Genomic DNA, 14,661 nt, shown 5'->3' with positions numbered 1-14,661 from the left:
AATGCAAATCTGAAGTAACAATTGAAATTGATACTTATATATCAAGGTTGTCGGTACATTATGGCTACGTCTAGACTGGCATGATTTTCCGCAAATGCTTTTCACGGAAAAGTTTTCCGTGAAAAGCATTTGTGGAAAAGAGCGTCTAGATTGGCACAGACGCTTTTCTGCAAAAGCACTTTTGTGCAAAAGCATCCGTGGCCAATCTAGACGCGCTTTTCCGCAAAAAAGCCCCGATCGCCTTTTTGCAATCGGGGCTTTTTTGCGCAAAACAAATCTGAGCTGTCTACACTGGCCCTTTGCTCAAAAGCTTTTGCGCAAAAGGACTTTTGCCCGAACGGGAGCAGCATAGCATTTCCGCAGGAAGCACTGATTTCAGACAGTAGGAAGTCAATGTTCTTGTGGAAATTCAAGCGGCCAGTGTAGACAGCTGGCAAGTTTTTCCGCAAAAGCAAGTGCTTTTGCGGAAAAACTTGCCAGTCTAGACACAGCGTATATGTATCCAGAATCTCATTTACATACAGTTTGTTCACCAATTTAACAAAATTGGCTTTCTTGCTTGCATACAACCCCCCAACCTGAAACAATTTTTTTCCAGTAACCATGCCACACAGCTACATCATAAGCATCAAGGAACCCAGCCCGGCAATCAGCCCCATTGCCAACTCTGCCCACATATCTGTACAAGCAAATTCATCACTGGAGCCAACCACATAAGCCACCAAATCATTAACTGCACAGCCAGTAATGTGGTTTATGCCAGCAATGCCCCACTGAAATATATATTGGACAAACCAGACAGTCCTTACGGGAAAGAATCAATGGACACAAATCAGATATCAGTAAAGGCAACATACAGAAACCTGTTGGTGAACACTTTAATTTGCCTGCTCATTCATTAAGAGATCTTCAAGTTGCTGTTTTGTTACAGACCAATTCCACAAGCCAAATACACTGGGAAGGGTTGGAACTACAATTCATTCACAAGTTTAATTCGCATGCCAATGGTTTGAATACTAATTCTGGATGGCTGGGACATTATCAACCAACCAACCAAACAATGAAGGTGTCAATGGTTCTTTGTCTGTGTAGATTCTGGTGTCAGTACTCTTCCTCTCTAATTGCTAACTAATGGTCCTTTTCTTCTTCTTTTAACTATCCAGTTTTTAGTCCTGTATTCAATTTTAGGTGCTTTGCCTGTTAAATACCAGCTTTGTTTCCCCTTTGATATTTATATACCCACTGCCTCTTTTTGCACCCTCCTCCTATTTTTTCCCTTCTCCCTCCTCCCCTTTCCCTTCCCTTCTCTCCTATTTATTTTGGCTCGGGCCATACAACACTCCGGTCATCTGAAGAAGTGAGCTGTGCCCACAAAAGCTCATGATACCATCTACAGCTGTGTCTAGACTGGCAAGTTTTTCCACAAAATCATCTTGCGGAAAAACTTGCCAGCTGTCTACACTGGCCGCTTGAATTTCCGGAAAAGCACTGATGATCTCATGTAAGATCGTCAGTGCTTTTCCAGAAATACTGTGCTGCTCCCGTTTGGGCAAAAGTCTTTTTCCGAAAGACTTTTGCGCAAAAGGGCCAGTGTAAACAGCACAGTAGTGTTTTCTGCAAAAAAGCCCCGATCGCGAAAAGGGCTTTTTTGTGGAAAAGTGCTTTTGCGGAAAAGCATCCTGCCAATCTAGACATGCTTTTCTGAAAATGCTTTTAACGGAAAACTTTTCTGTTAAAAGCATTTTCGGAAAATCATGCCAGTGTAGACGTAGCCTACATGTTTTGTTAGTCTTTAAAGTGCTACATTACTATTTGTTGTTTTTTAAGTTTATCAGTGCTACTGTATGTTAGCCAAGTCCACCACCAAGAGACCACACTGCAGAGCTGCACACACCCCATATCCAGGCTGGCACTGCAGTTTCATGATGGAATTTCTGGGTGTGTATCCTTAGTGCCTCACTACCTGATGCAGCTTTAGGAATTGGTTTGTGATGTATTGTAGGAAAACTTGTCTGTATTCCCCGTATCCTCAACCATTAAGATAATGTAATATAATTACACATCACGTGTATGAGTTTGGTTAAATGTCTTTCCCTAAGTAAAATAGTGATAGAAATGTAGCCGTGTTAGTCTGGTGTAGCTGAAGCAAAATGCAGGACTATGTAGCACTTTAAAGACTAACAAGATGGTTTATTAGATGATGAGCTTTCGTGGGCCAGACCCACTTCCTCAGATCAAATAGTGGAAGAAAATAGTCACAACCATATATACCAAAGGATACAATTAAAAAAAAAGTGAACACATGTGAAAAGGACAAATCACATTTCAGAACAGAAGGGGGATGCAGGGGCGGGGAGGAAAGTAAATGTCTGTGAGCCTATGATATTAGAGGTGGGAAAAGGTAAATGTCTGTGAGGTAATGGGATTAGAGGTGATAATTGGGGAAGCTATCTTTGTAATGGGTAAGGTAGTTGGTGTCTTTGTTGAGCCCGACATGTAGAGTGTCGAATCTTAGCATGAATGACAGTTCAGAGGATTCCCTTTCAAGTGCAGATTTGAAAGGCTTCTGGAGTAGGATGCAGGTAATTAAGTCATTGAGACAGTGTCCTTTCTGGTTGAAATGGCAAGAAACTGTTTTTTCTTTGTGATCATGTCTAATATCTGTTTTGTGGGCATTGATCCTTTGGCGAAGTGTCTGAGACGTTTGTCCAATGTACATAGCAGACGGACACTTTTGGCACATGATAGCATAAATTATATTTCTGGAGGCGCAGAAATATGTGTTCTTGATCTTATAACTCACTTGGTTAGGCCCAATAATGGTATCAGCAGAGTGAAGATGTGTAATTGACATATGAGAACTATTACAAGTAACTTGTGTTTCTATAGCAGTGGTCTCCAACCTTTTCACACCCAAGATCACTTTTTAAATGTCACAGCAAGCCAAAATCTACCCCATTCCGTCCCCAATACCCCACCCCTTCCTTGGGGCCCCACCCTCTCTGTTCCCTTCCTCTCCATCACTTGCTGTCCCCAGCCCTTACTCACTCCCACTGGGTTGAGACAGGAGGTGCGGGCTCTGGGGTGTGAACGAGGGATTTGGGTGTGGGAAGGGGTAATAGGTACAAGCTCTGGGATGGAATTTGGGTGCAAGAGGAGGTGGAGAAGGGGATGCTGGCTCAAGGAGGGGGTCCAGGCTGGAGAGTGTTGGGGTCAGGTGGAGGGTTGGGGTCTGAGTTAGCCACAGGCTTATGGATGTGAGGGTGCAGGAGTTTGGGTTGAGTGTGTGAGGGGCTCAGGACAGGGGGTTGGGAGTATGATGGGCTCAGGACACAGATTTGCAGTGTGTGGATGGTACAGGAGTGTTGTGGCAGAAGACTGGAGATGTGGGGGTGCAAAAATTTGGGGATGTGAGGGGCTCAGGGCTGCTCCTCCCCTTCTCCAAACAGCCAGCATGCTTCTTGAAAAGCCGGGTCTAGTGCGCAACTGGGGACTTCCTTCCCCATGCTCCCTGTCTTCCTTCCTGTGTGGGCGGTACAGGGGTCTCGCAGTCCGGGACTTCCCCTTCCTCCCTCCCTCTCTCCCCTCCCCACCACTGGCGCAGGAAGGAAGGTAGGCAGGCATCAGGGGGAAGGAAGTCCGCAGCTGTGTACTAGACCTGGCTTTTCAGGAAGCGCGCCAGCTGTTTGGGGGAGGGGAGGAGCAGCCCGTGCGCTTCCTGAGATGCCAGCTCTGGCACGCAGCTGTGAGACTTCTCTCTCCATACCACAGGAAGCTGGTGCTACCTCCATTTTCCCAGGAGGTAGCGCCAGCACAGGCTACTTCTTTAGGGGTGGGGATAATGAGGGGGGGCCTGAAATGCCTTGCGATTGACTGGTCATGCATCCAAAATCAACCAGTTGATTGTGGGTTGGTCAACATGGTTCATATACATTACAGAGGCCCAATGAGCTTTCATACTATACATATACCCACATACCCACAGAGAATTGCTCCAAAATATCAAAAGGCATGAATTAAAATTGTTATTTTGGTGGAAACTCATATTAGATGAGACATCTCTATGGACAGATTTACTCCACAATAACTGACATCAATAGCTATTTGCCAGGATGGTGTCCCTAGTTTCTGTTTGACGGAAGCTTGGAATGGGTGACAGAGGATGGATTATTAGATGATAACCTGTTCTTTTCATTCCCTCTCCAGTGACTGACATTGGCCACTGTTGAAAGACAGGATATGGGGCTAGATGGACCTTTTTCAGACCTAGTATGGCTATTTTTCTGTTCTTATGACATCAGATTATATTCCTTCTTAAAAAAACAAACAAAAAATGGTTCAGTATAAAACCCCAGAAAAAGCGAGAATAAGTTATGTATACATAGAACATTTGCAAAGTAGTTTGATATCCTGAATGAAGAACACTTGAACAATGTTAGGCCACATTATTATTGAGTTACACAGAGTGAGACTAATTTCTGTTTAAATCCATTTTCAGATAAATTCTCCAAGGCATTGTCTACACTTCCATATTTTCCAGCTGATATGGTGGGCTGCAAAATGACTTATCCCAAAAGACTATTAGAAAATAAAACTGCTGAAGTGCTAAGATTGATTTTAATGGCTAGAATATTTTGCATGAAGTACAATCAAGGTCCACAGGTATTTTATGAATGGAGTCAGTAGTACTGAATGTGTCTGGATGAAGCTTATGCTTGATACAGCTGCAGAAATTTCCTCTCCCCTCTTAGTCATCAACATACCTTCCTTCATTAATCTTTTCAGATACTAGAAAACAAGTGAATATCCAGCAAATGTGGCCCAGGGACATACATTGTCTAAATCCTTAAATATTGTTAACTATAGAAAGCATTATAATAAGCCTGGGTGATTTGGGTTAACGCCACAGGAGAGATTAAATCCAGGCATTTTGATTTACAGGCAGTCCCCGGGTTATGCGGATCCAACTTATGTCGGATCCGTACTTACGAACGGGGCTTTTCTCACCGCTGATCAGTTTCAGCATCAGCTGACTTGGGGACACCTGGGGTGTTGAAACTCTGCCTCTGGCTTCCTGTAGTCAGCCGCTGGTTAGTTTCAGCAGCGGCTGAATCTGGACGCCAGTTCCGACTTACGTACTAATTCAACTTAAGAACAAACCTACAGTCCCTATCTTGTACGTAACCCGGGGACTGCCTGTATTTCTAAAAGTAGCTGAGGCTTTCTGGAAAATACATTGCTTTTGTCTTAAACATATTTACACATTTATTTCTGAATTGATACTTTTTATCAATCACCTAGAAAGGTGAGAATAGGTAGGCTAGATGCTGCTGCTAGCTGCAAACTAAGAACTTTAGTGGTAAATCATATGCCAAGAAAACTGGTGAACAGAACAGTCAATGAACATGTAATTTTGCTCCAGAAATGTTTTTAGTGTCTGCATGTATGCAGAAATATAGAAATGTATAGTGTGTGATTTATTGCAATCTGACTGATAGGCTACGTCTACACTGGCCCCTTTTCCGGAAGGGGCATGTAAATTTCACTAGTCGTCGTAGGGAAATCCGCGGGGGATTTAAATATCCCCCGCGGCATTTAAATAAAAATGTCCGCCGCTTTTTTCCGGCTTTTAAAAAAGCCGGAAAAGAGCGTCTAGACTGGCCCCGATCCTCCGGAAAAAGTGCCCTTTTCCGGAGGCTCTTATTCCTACTTCAAAGTAAGAATAAGAGCCTCCGGAAACGGGCACTTTTTCCGGAGGATCGGGGCCAGTCTAGACGCTCTTTTCCGGCTTTTTTAAAAGCCGGAAAAAAGCGGCGGACATTTTTATTTAAATGCCGCGGGGGATATTTAAATCCCCCGCAGATTTCCCTACGACGACTAGTGAAATTTACATGCCCCTTCCGGAAAAGGGGCCAGTGTAGACGTAGCCATATAGTGTATTAAAACTTTCACCTGCAACTAGCAGGTGTACTTACAAGCTCATGATACCATCTATATGTTTTGTTAGTCTTTAAGGTGCTGCTAAACTATTTGTTGTTTTTAAATTTTTTCTTGTCACAGACTAACTCAGCTACCCCTCTGAAGCTTTTGATACAGCTATATGTTAGTGACATATAACTCAGAGAGGTCTCCATTAAAACCTAACAATTATTATGGTGTTTGCAGCACTTACTCATTATAGTTTCTGAATAGTCTAAGATTGTGGAGAACATTGCAGTAAAATCAATGTTATCTGCAATGTAATGGTCTTGTTTTTCCATAGTGATCATACATCTTGTACACATGAAGCCAGACATGGGCTTGAACTGAAATCCCACATCTTTTCTCCTTGATACTTAAGGGAGGTCCAGTTTCGTATCTAAACCTCACAGCTCAGGATTGTTTTGGTGAAAACTGACAAGGTGGGCAGGGTATGGAAGGGACAAGTTATTAAGCATCACTAATCTTTTCTCCTCAAATTTGGGGAAGGTGACCAGAGTGAGCAAGCTAAATACAAGGTGGGACAGTTTACTAGTCTTAGGGGTTCACATATATTGTACAAGAGCATTCAGACTATGGTTAGTAACTAACTCTGCAATCCTGGAACAGAGGAGGGTAGCAGACAGCAGGATGTGTTACTAATAGTTGCAATGAGCCCTAAAATTATGTCTCTGTTAGGTCTAGAGTCTTTAGTGTCCAGCAGTTCTCAGTGTAAGTGCCTAGGTTTTCTCTCGTGCCCCTGTTGTGCCTATGAAGACTCTTGCTTACACTCATAGGTGCTGGAACTCGGGGTGTTGCTGCACCCCCCTTGCCTGAAGTGGTTTCCATCACATACAGGGTTTACAGTTTGGGTCAATAGTTCTCAGTGCCCCCACTGTACAAATTGTCCCAGGCCCCCTGCCTAGATTAGAGTAATTTGTTTTCACTGAATCACTAGCTAACTCCAGATAAGTAACAGCTCTGCCCCTGATACTCGGGGCTCCCTTCGTGCTTTTGGGGGAAGGGGGCGTCTTAGGGCAGATGTTTGTGGCGGGCCCAGAAGAGCCTTACCTGGCTATCTGAGAAGGCCCCTTAGCGGGCCGTAGGCAGAGAGGGGCTTGGAGAAACCGCGCTCGCTAAGGCGGCTGGCTGCACGCCTGGGGCTGACACCCGCCCACGCAGGCTCTCACACGGCCTGAAGGTTGCTCCCCTCGGATACGCCCACACACCTTGACGCGCCCCGCCTCCCCCCAGGCCATTCCTGCGGCCCCTGGCCAGCATGCAGCGCCCGCGGCTCCCTCCCGCGCCCGCAATCCGCTCACACCTGTAGGGGCTGCCTGGCGGCCTCCCCGGGGCCAGCGCGGTGGGGAGGCTGCGCCGCCGCCTTCTCCGGGCGGAGCCTCCTTCTTCCTCCCCCGGCTCCCTGAGCGGCCCGAGTCAGCTTGCGCTGCCGGCAAGCGCCACCCGCTCCGCCCGGAGAAGGAAGAGGCGCCCCGAGCGCTGGGTGGCGAGAGCAAAGCAAAGAGCAGTCCTGGGCGCCTCTCGGAGGGCAGCACACATGTCCCAAAAGCAGGGTATTGGAGACGTTCTCCCTCCCCCGGGCACCCCTGCTCCCGCTTCCTCTGCTCCCCCCTGTCCTCCCCAGCCTGCCGCCCTCTCTCTTTCCTCGCCCTTCCGTAGGGAGCGCTGAGGTGTGAGCTGCGCAGTTATTGACTGTGGCTTTGCTTGTTTGACTAGTTGGCTGCCCCCTTGGCGAGGAGGCCGTTGATTGGTGCCTGTATCAGCTCAATGGAGCAGCACAGTTTGAGGTCTCCGAAGGTAAGAGATGCTTACACAGATGATGTTGGGTCTCTGCAAAAGCCGTGCCCTGCGAAAAGTAGAGCTCTCTGGGCATGTGCATTGAACTCAGGCGTGTCTAGCTGTGGCGAGTCTTGCTGTAATGATGGAGAAAGAAGCAACTTGCGAGCTGGGGTGGGATTTGGAGAGATGTCAGGTGTGCGTTTCTGAATGTGTGTCAGAGAGCTGGAGAAATGTGACTGTTCTTTGCTAGGCGTGGGTGGATCTCAACATTTTGCATTGTTGGTGTATGAAGAGGCCATGGAAAACGTTTCAACTCTTTTTTTCATTTTTAGGGAACATCAGATTTGGTAACTAGGGGCCCAGCTTGTCCTCCCTTACTGATAAGATTCACCCCTGAAACCAGTACACCGATGACTTGAGTGAGGCTTTGCAATATCTGGTTGTAACACTTTAATTTTTCTTTTCAGCATTGAAAGAGGAATTGGAGGTAACCTGAGATGTATTCGTTTTGGGTCTGAGAGACCAAATGCAGAATAGCCTCTTGTTTTGTGTTAAAAATAACTTTATCACACATGATTTTGAATATCCAAAACATGTTAAAAAAGAGAGCCTGTATTCTACAATATGGTCTGTGTTTTATGATGTGCTAGCCAAGGAGCATGTTTCACTGGCAACATTGATTTGTTGCATTATGATTTGCATTTGCTGTCTGCTTGAAGAGAGCAGGAGGGTTTTAAAACTTTTTTTTTTTATACTGTGCTGTGCTATGTGGGTTTGCTCAGTGGATATGCTTCCAGGTGGCCTTTAGATTCAGCATTTAAGTACTGATTTAAATTTTCATGACGACTGTGGGATGTGTGTACCTTTCTCTGCTAAGCTTATACCACCATGGCTCGTGCAGCCCAGGTGTAATGACAATATTTGGAGATGGAAATTGTTGCTGTGAGGAAATATAAATGTGTAAGCAGATGTACTGACTCAGAGAAGTAGTCCATCTAGCCCAGTATCTTGTTTAGCCGTTGACAGACTTATCCTCCATGAACTTACCTAATTATTTTTAATACCCAGTTACACTTTTGGCCTTCACAGCATCCCCTGGCAATGAGTTCCATAGGTTGACTGTTGGTTATGTAAAGAAGTACTACTTTTTATTTGTTTTCAACCTACTGCCTGTTAATTGTATTGGGTGACCCTAGTTTTTGTGTTTGTGTTATTTATATGTTCAAATTTCCTTACTCATTTTCTCCATGCCATTTATGATTTTATAGATCTCTATCATAGCCTCCCTGATTTGTCTCTTTTTTTGAAGAGCCCCCCTCCCCCCCCGTCTTTCTAAAACTTTTTGTATGGAACCTGTTCCATACCCCTAATCATTGTTATTGCCCTTCTGTTTACTTTTTACAATTTTAATGTCTTTTTTTTAGATGGATCCCTTAGAACTTCATGCAGTATTTGAGATGTAGGTTTTCCATGGATTTATACAGTGGCATTCAATATTTTTGTCTTTAATATCTTAATGATTCTTAATGATTCCTAGCATTCTGTTAAATATTTGGTTGACTATCAATTAGGACTCCAAGATCTTTCCTGAGTAGTAACAGCTAATTTAGGCCCCAATCATTTCATGTATCCACTTACATTATTTTTTCCAGTTTTTTGTAATGTGCATGGCTTTGCGCTTTTTGACTCTGAACTTCATGAGCCATTTTGTTGCTCACTCACCCAGTTTTGTGAGATCCCTTTATAACTCTTTGCAGTCTGCTTTGGACTTAACTATAGAATCATCTGCAGATTTTGCCATCTCGCTTCCTTTTTCTAGATAATTTAGGACTATGTTGAACAACACATGTTCCAGAATAAATTGTTTGGGGATCCTACTATTTGCTGCTTCCTGGAAACAGACCGTTTATTCTTACCATTTTATTTCCTGTCTTTCACTTGATTACTGATTCATGAGGAGATCTTTCCTCTTATCTCATGGTTACTTAGTTTGCTTAAGATACTTGTCAAAGGCTTTCTGAAGGTCCAGGTATTCTGTATTGGCTGGATCATCCTTACTGATTCATCCAAAGAATAGTAATAGACTGGTGAGTTAACACAGCTTTTCAAAAGCTGTGTTAACTCTTCCCCAACATGTTGTGTTCATCTATGTAGTTACTGATTCTGTTCTTTTCAACTAATTTGCCTAGTACAGGTTGAAACTTTCTAAACCATGTCTCTCTGGTCATGCAACATCTGTAGTGTGGTAAGACAATAGATATGGTTGGACTAGGGATGTAAACGACTAGTTGATTAGTCGCTCTCCCGCCCCCCCCCACACTTTGCTGCCTGTATTAGATAGAAGCAGCAAGTGGGGGAGGGGGGGGAAGAGGACAGGGGATACTTAAGAGGCAGTGCTACTTGGAGCCTGGGATCAGATGGGAACTTCCCACTGGCACTGGGCTCCGCGTGATGTTCCATCTTTGAAATGCAAAAGAGTCCTGCTGGGGCTCTTGTTCATTTCAGAGGAGGAATACGGAAGTGCTTATCAACTGGTTGAGCAGTTGATGGAAATTCCATTGAGTACTCAACTAGCAAATTAATCGTTACTCAACATCCCTCGTTTTGACCAGAGAGTCCTGGTGGAAGGCTAGAGGCAGGAGTCCCAGCCGGGCTGGCTGCGGGGGGGCTGGAGGCCAGGAACCCTGCTGCAGGAGTCGGGTTAGGCTGCTGGCAGGGTGGCTGGATTGCCAGTGGGCACTGCTGCTGCAGTGGGTCAGGGAACCCTCTGCAGTGGGGCAGAAATGACTTCTTCTGGTTTGACAAAATCCCTCTTTCGGGACCAGTCAGGATCTTGAGGTTGCCAGACTATGGAGTCCAACTTGTACTAAAGTTGGACTTACTAGCCTGTAACTGCCAGAATATCTCCTGAAGCTATTCAAAACAATTTTATTAGCTGTCTTCTAGTCATCTGGTTCAGAGGCTGATGTAAGCAATAGGTTACATAGCATAGTTAGTAATTCTGCAGTTTTCTTCAGAGCTCTTGAGTAAACATCATCTCACTCTGATGACTTAATTACTGTTTAAGTTTTTAATTTGTTCCAAAATTGCTTCTATTGACACGTCAATCTGGGATAGTTCTTTGTATTTGTCACCTTGAAAAAATGGCTCAGATGTGGGAGTAGCCCTCACCTCCTCTGCAGTGAAGATGGATTCAAGTGATTAATGTAATTAATTTAGTTTCTACCTAATGGTTTTGTTCTTTTTGAGTCTTTGTTTAGCATGTTGCATTGTCCAGTTGCCCCATTGACTTCCTAGAACATTTTCTACTTCTGATACACTTAAAGTGTTTGCTGTTAGTTTTTGTCTTTTGCTAGTTGGTCTTCAGATCTCTTTTTCTTGTAGGAGGAAGGGGCTGCCTTCCTATATTTTTACACTTGGCAGAGTTTATGCTCCTTTCTATATTCCTCAGCAGGTTTTGACTTGCAGTTTTTAAGGGATGTCTTTAACTCTGTGGTTTAGCTAAGGTGGCATATTGTTGGTACTCTTGCTGTATTGTATTTATTTGGGGCTATGTGTTTACTCTGAGCCTTGATTAAGTATGGTCTTTTAAAATAGTTTCTATGCTGCTTGCAGGCATTTCAGTGACTGTTCCCTTTAATTTCTGCTGTTTGCTCTCTCATCTTTGTGTAGCTCCCTTTTTTGAAACTAAATACTACTGCAGTGGGTTTCTTTGGTATTTTCTCCCCTACAGATGTGGAACATACCAAAACCCCGACTACAATATCATATATGATTGAAAGCATGCATGATAATTCTCAAGCAGCATATAATGTTGGAGACTTGTCATTACTTTCCTTGATTTTTAAAGGTTTGACTGAGTAAGATCTGTCACAAAGCAACCTTAAAGGCCTGAAAGGGAAGGTTTGGAATAGATTTAAATGTCAATATGTATCAAACCTATTTGGATTCATATAATTCTGATTCGTGAGTTATCCTAAGTGTACTGGACTGAACTAAATGTATGCTTGGTACTGTTTTTAATTAACTTGCAGCTCAGTGTGAAAGACAACATTTACGTTATCAAAGACCCAAAAGTAAATATGAAATAAATTGGAGTCAAACAAGGAGAGTTCACTGACCGGGAACTAGAACAGGACTTATTCTTAAGGAATGAGTAAAAAGTTTATAACTATTCAATATAGGAACAAAGAATCCCATTCTGCAATCAGTGATGGTATTGTAAATCCTGTTTTGAACCATGACTTAAAATTTTTCTAGGATTCTTACTTGTCACACAAATTAGGTGAACCTCAAAGAGAGGATAACTTGCTAGGACAAGAGCAGAAAATCAAGGAAAAGTAAGTATAGTTTGACCAAGCAAATTATGCTGATAGGGCCAAATTAACATCTGCCATTGTAAATCTGTTCACTTCAGTGGGTTTATTTTTTAGATGAATTTGGCACACACTTTTAACATTTTTTTTTTTTTTTTTTTAGGTTACATGTTTCCCACTAAACAGTACTAATGTCTAGGGACACATACAGTAATCCAATCTGTATTTTTTACAGAGGTGCATACAGCCCTGACAAGGAAGCATCCCTAAAATAGAGTGGCTCTCAATCTTTGAGGATATGGACCCCATTAAAATTTTGCAGACCACCCCCCAACAATATAGCTGTGCCTGCAGCCTGCACAGGGTTAGGGGTTAGGGTTAGGGTTCACCCATTTCTAGGCTTCACCCTTGGGGCAGTACTTATTCCCAAGCTCCAGTCTGCCTAACTCTCTTCACTCTGCTAAGATCTGCAGGGTCTTCTTACATGGTCTGACCGAGTGAAACTCACATTCTGCTGGAAGTCTGTCTGTGCACACTTGCACAGGATCTTTCCCCTCTCTCTCATCATCTCCAGATCTCCCAGTATTGGTGCTCCTGGTGATCCACTCAACTCTGCCCCCATATCTCCTGGGGGTTGTGGTTTTATCTGTGCTTGGATAGTAAAGCTTTCCTTGCATGCTCTTGACAGTTTCACCCTGTGGATATGCATCCTGATGTAACTTTCCAGAAAATTATGGGTCTGAGTCTATGAATATTAATTGCAGTGCTGTTGCAGCTGTGTGGATATTAAGATGTTAAAAAGGCAAGATATGAGAGGCTGTATGAGCTATTCCATGGTCACTAGTGTAATTATGAGGTCTGTAACCTTATCTAGGTGAGGACAGTAGCCTGTGGATGCACCTATTGTAGCAGGAGAATCACCAACTCTCACCCACCCCCTCCCATTTCACTGTCCACTCCACCCTAAAGCCAGTCTTTGTAATCATCCAGGGCTGTACAGTATAGGGCAAGTGCACCTTTGTTGTCCCCTCCAAATTCTGTTTCTTATGTGCTGAAAAATTGCTCCAGATTCTGTTGCTTGTGTGGCCCTCTGCACTGCTGAGAAGGGGATCAGAATTTTCCCCAGAGTACAATCTCCTAGGCTATCCTTAAATATCTGAATAAACTTAAAAAATTAGTAGTCTTGCAGCACCTTAGAGATTAACAAAACATGTAGATGGTATCATGAGCTTTTGTGGGCACAACCCACTTGAATACTGCAGGGACAGGGTACCTTTTTGGATCGGTGGCCCCTGACCAAAGAAAAATATTTTGGAGGGCCACATAGCAATGAGAATCCAAATAAACAATCAAACACTCTCCCCCATTAACCTTCTGGCACTGTAGAAACAACAAAACAAAAAACCCCAAGAGAAACACAACTCACAAGCCTGGCCCCTGAGAACCAGCTAGTTCTCTCCTCCTCTTCCCTCGCTGGCTTGTCCCCTGAGAAACAAACAAACAAACAAACAAGATCTGGTGGGGGCACTAGGGGCTCCCTTTGGTTGCAGCCCCACAGGGCCGGATCAGGTCCCCGGCTTCCTTGATGTGGCTCAGGGTGAGACTCTGGCCTTCTCTTCCCTGCACTAGTGCCAGCTCACTCCACTGTGGGAGTGACAGAAAGTAAGCCCCTACCCTTGCCGTGGGCTGGATCAAGGGAAGAGGGAAGTTGGATACAGCTGACAGGTCCTAGGTTCCCAATTCCTGGAGTACTGAATGAACTAACACAACTAAAGATGTGAAATTGCGGTTAATAGACTAGTTGAGTAGTTGCGGTTAATAGACTAGTTGATGGAATTCCCACTGACTGTTCGATTAGTCAATTGACATTTCCTCATTCCTCCTTTGAAATGTACAAGAGCCCCTGCATGTCAAAGGAGAAATGAGCAATGCCGCATGCAGCCAGGGGCCAGCGGGACGTTCCACTGACTCCGGGCTGCACAGGGGCATGCTCGCTTTGAAATGTACAATGGTCCCCAGTGGGGGCTGTTGTGCATTTCAAAGCCAGAGCACCCTGGGGTCAGCAGGGGACTCAGAATCCCCCGCTGACCCTGAAGCTCCATGCTGTGCTGCATGCCGGTGGAGCCTGGGGTGAGCTGGGGATTCCCTAGCTGATCCTGGGTTCCGTGCTGCATTTCCCCAGAACCCAGGTGGTATTTCAAAGCTGCCTCACAGCTGATCCCTACCTTGGCATTTCAAAGGGGCAGCGCTGCACAGCTGAGCTGGGGATCAGCTGTGCGGCGACTGCCCCTTTGAAAATGCCACCTTGGAGTTTCAAAGGGGCAATGCCATGGAGCCCTGGGTCAGCTGGGGACTCCTTACCTAACCTCCCCCCCCCCCCCCCGCAGGTTCTGGGGAAATTCTACACAGCTGATCTCTGGCTCAGCTGTGCGGCACTTGGAAGTAACCCCCCCCCTTTTGCTGCCTCTATCTGATAAAGGCAGCAAGGCAGGGGGGTCCACTAACTATTGGATAAGCATTTGCTTATTGGATAGTCGACTATTCCTTAACATCCTTAAACACAACCAAAAGAACCAGAGCCTGTAGT

General features: G+C 44.6%; 1 protein-coding gene across 5 annotated transcripts in view; it reads left to right on the top strand.

The window, feature by feature from the left end:
* PPP2R2C (protein phosphatase 2 regulatory subunit Bgamma) overlaps positions 1-14,661 on the top strand; it is a 320,765-nt gene that overhangs the window by 49,950 nt on the left and 256,154 nt on the right. For 3 of the 5 annotated variants that reach the window (XM_006128213.4, XM_075930767.1, XM_075930765.1), the window contains exons 1-2: positions 7,198-7,532; positions 7,696-7,776. The exons of 1 other annotated variant lie outside the window; for it this stretch is intronic. In XM_006128213.4, the coding sequence (XP_006128275.1) occupies positions 7,517-7,532; positions 7,696-7,776 (97 nt within the window). In that variant the 5' untranslated portion in view covers positions 7,198-7,516. Of the gene's footprint in view, positions 1-7,197; positions 7,533-7,695; positions 7,777-14,661 lie in introns of those variants that run through there. One more of the 5 variants, XM_025187313.2, reaches the window with a different exon arrangement.

This window comes from Pelodiscus sinensis, chromosome 5, assembly GCF_049634645.1.
Source record: "Pelodiscus sinensis isolate JC-2024 chromosome 5, ASM4963464v1, whole genome shotgun sequence".
Taxonomy (NCBI): domain Eukaryota; kingdom Metazoa; phylum Chordata; order Testudines; family Trionychidae; genus Pelodiscus; species Pelodiscus sinensis.
The sequence above is the reverse complement of the archived record's forward strand: the minus strand, read 5'-3'. Positions and strand labels throughout refer to the sequence as shown.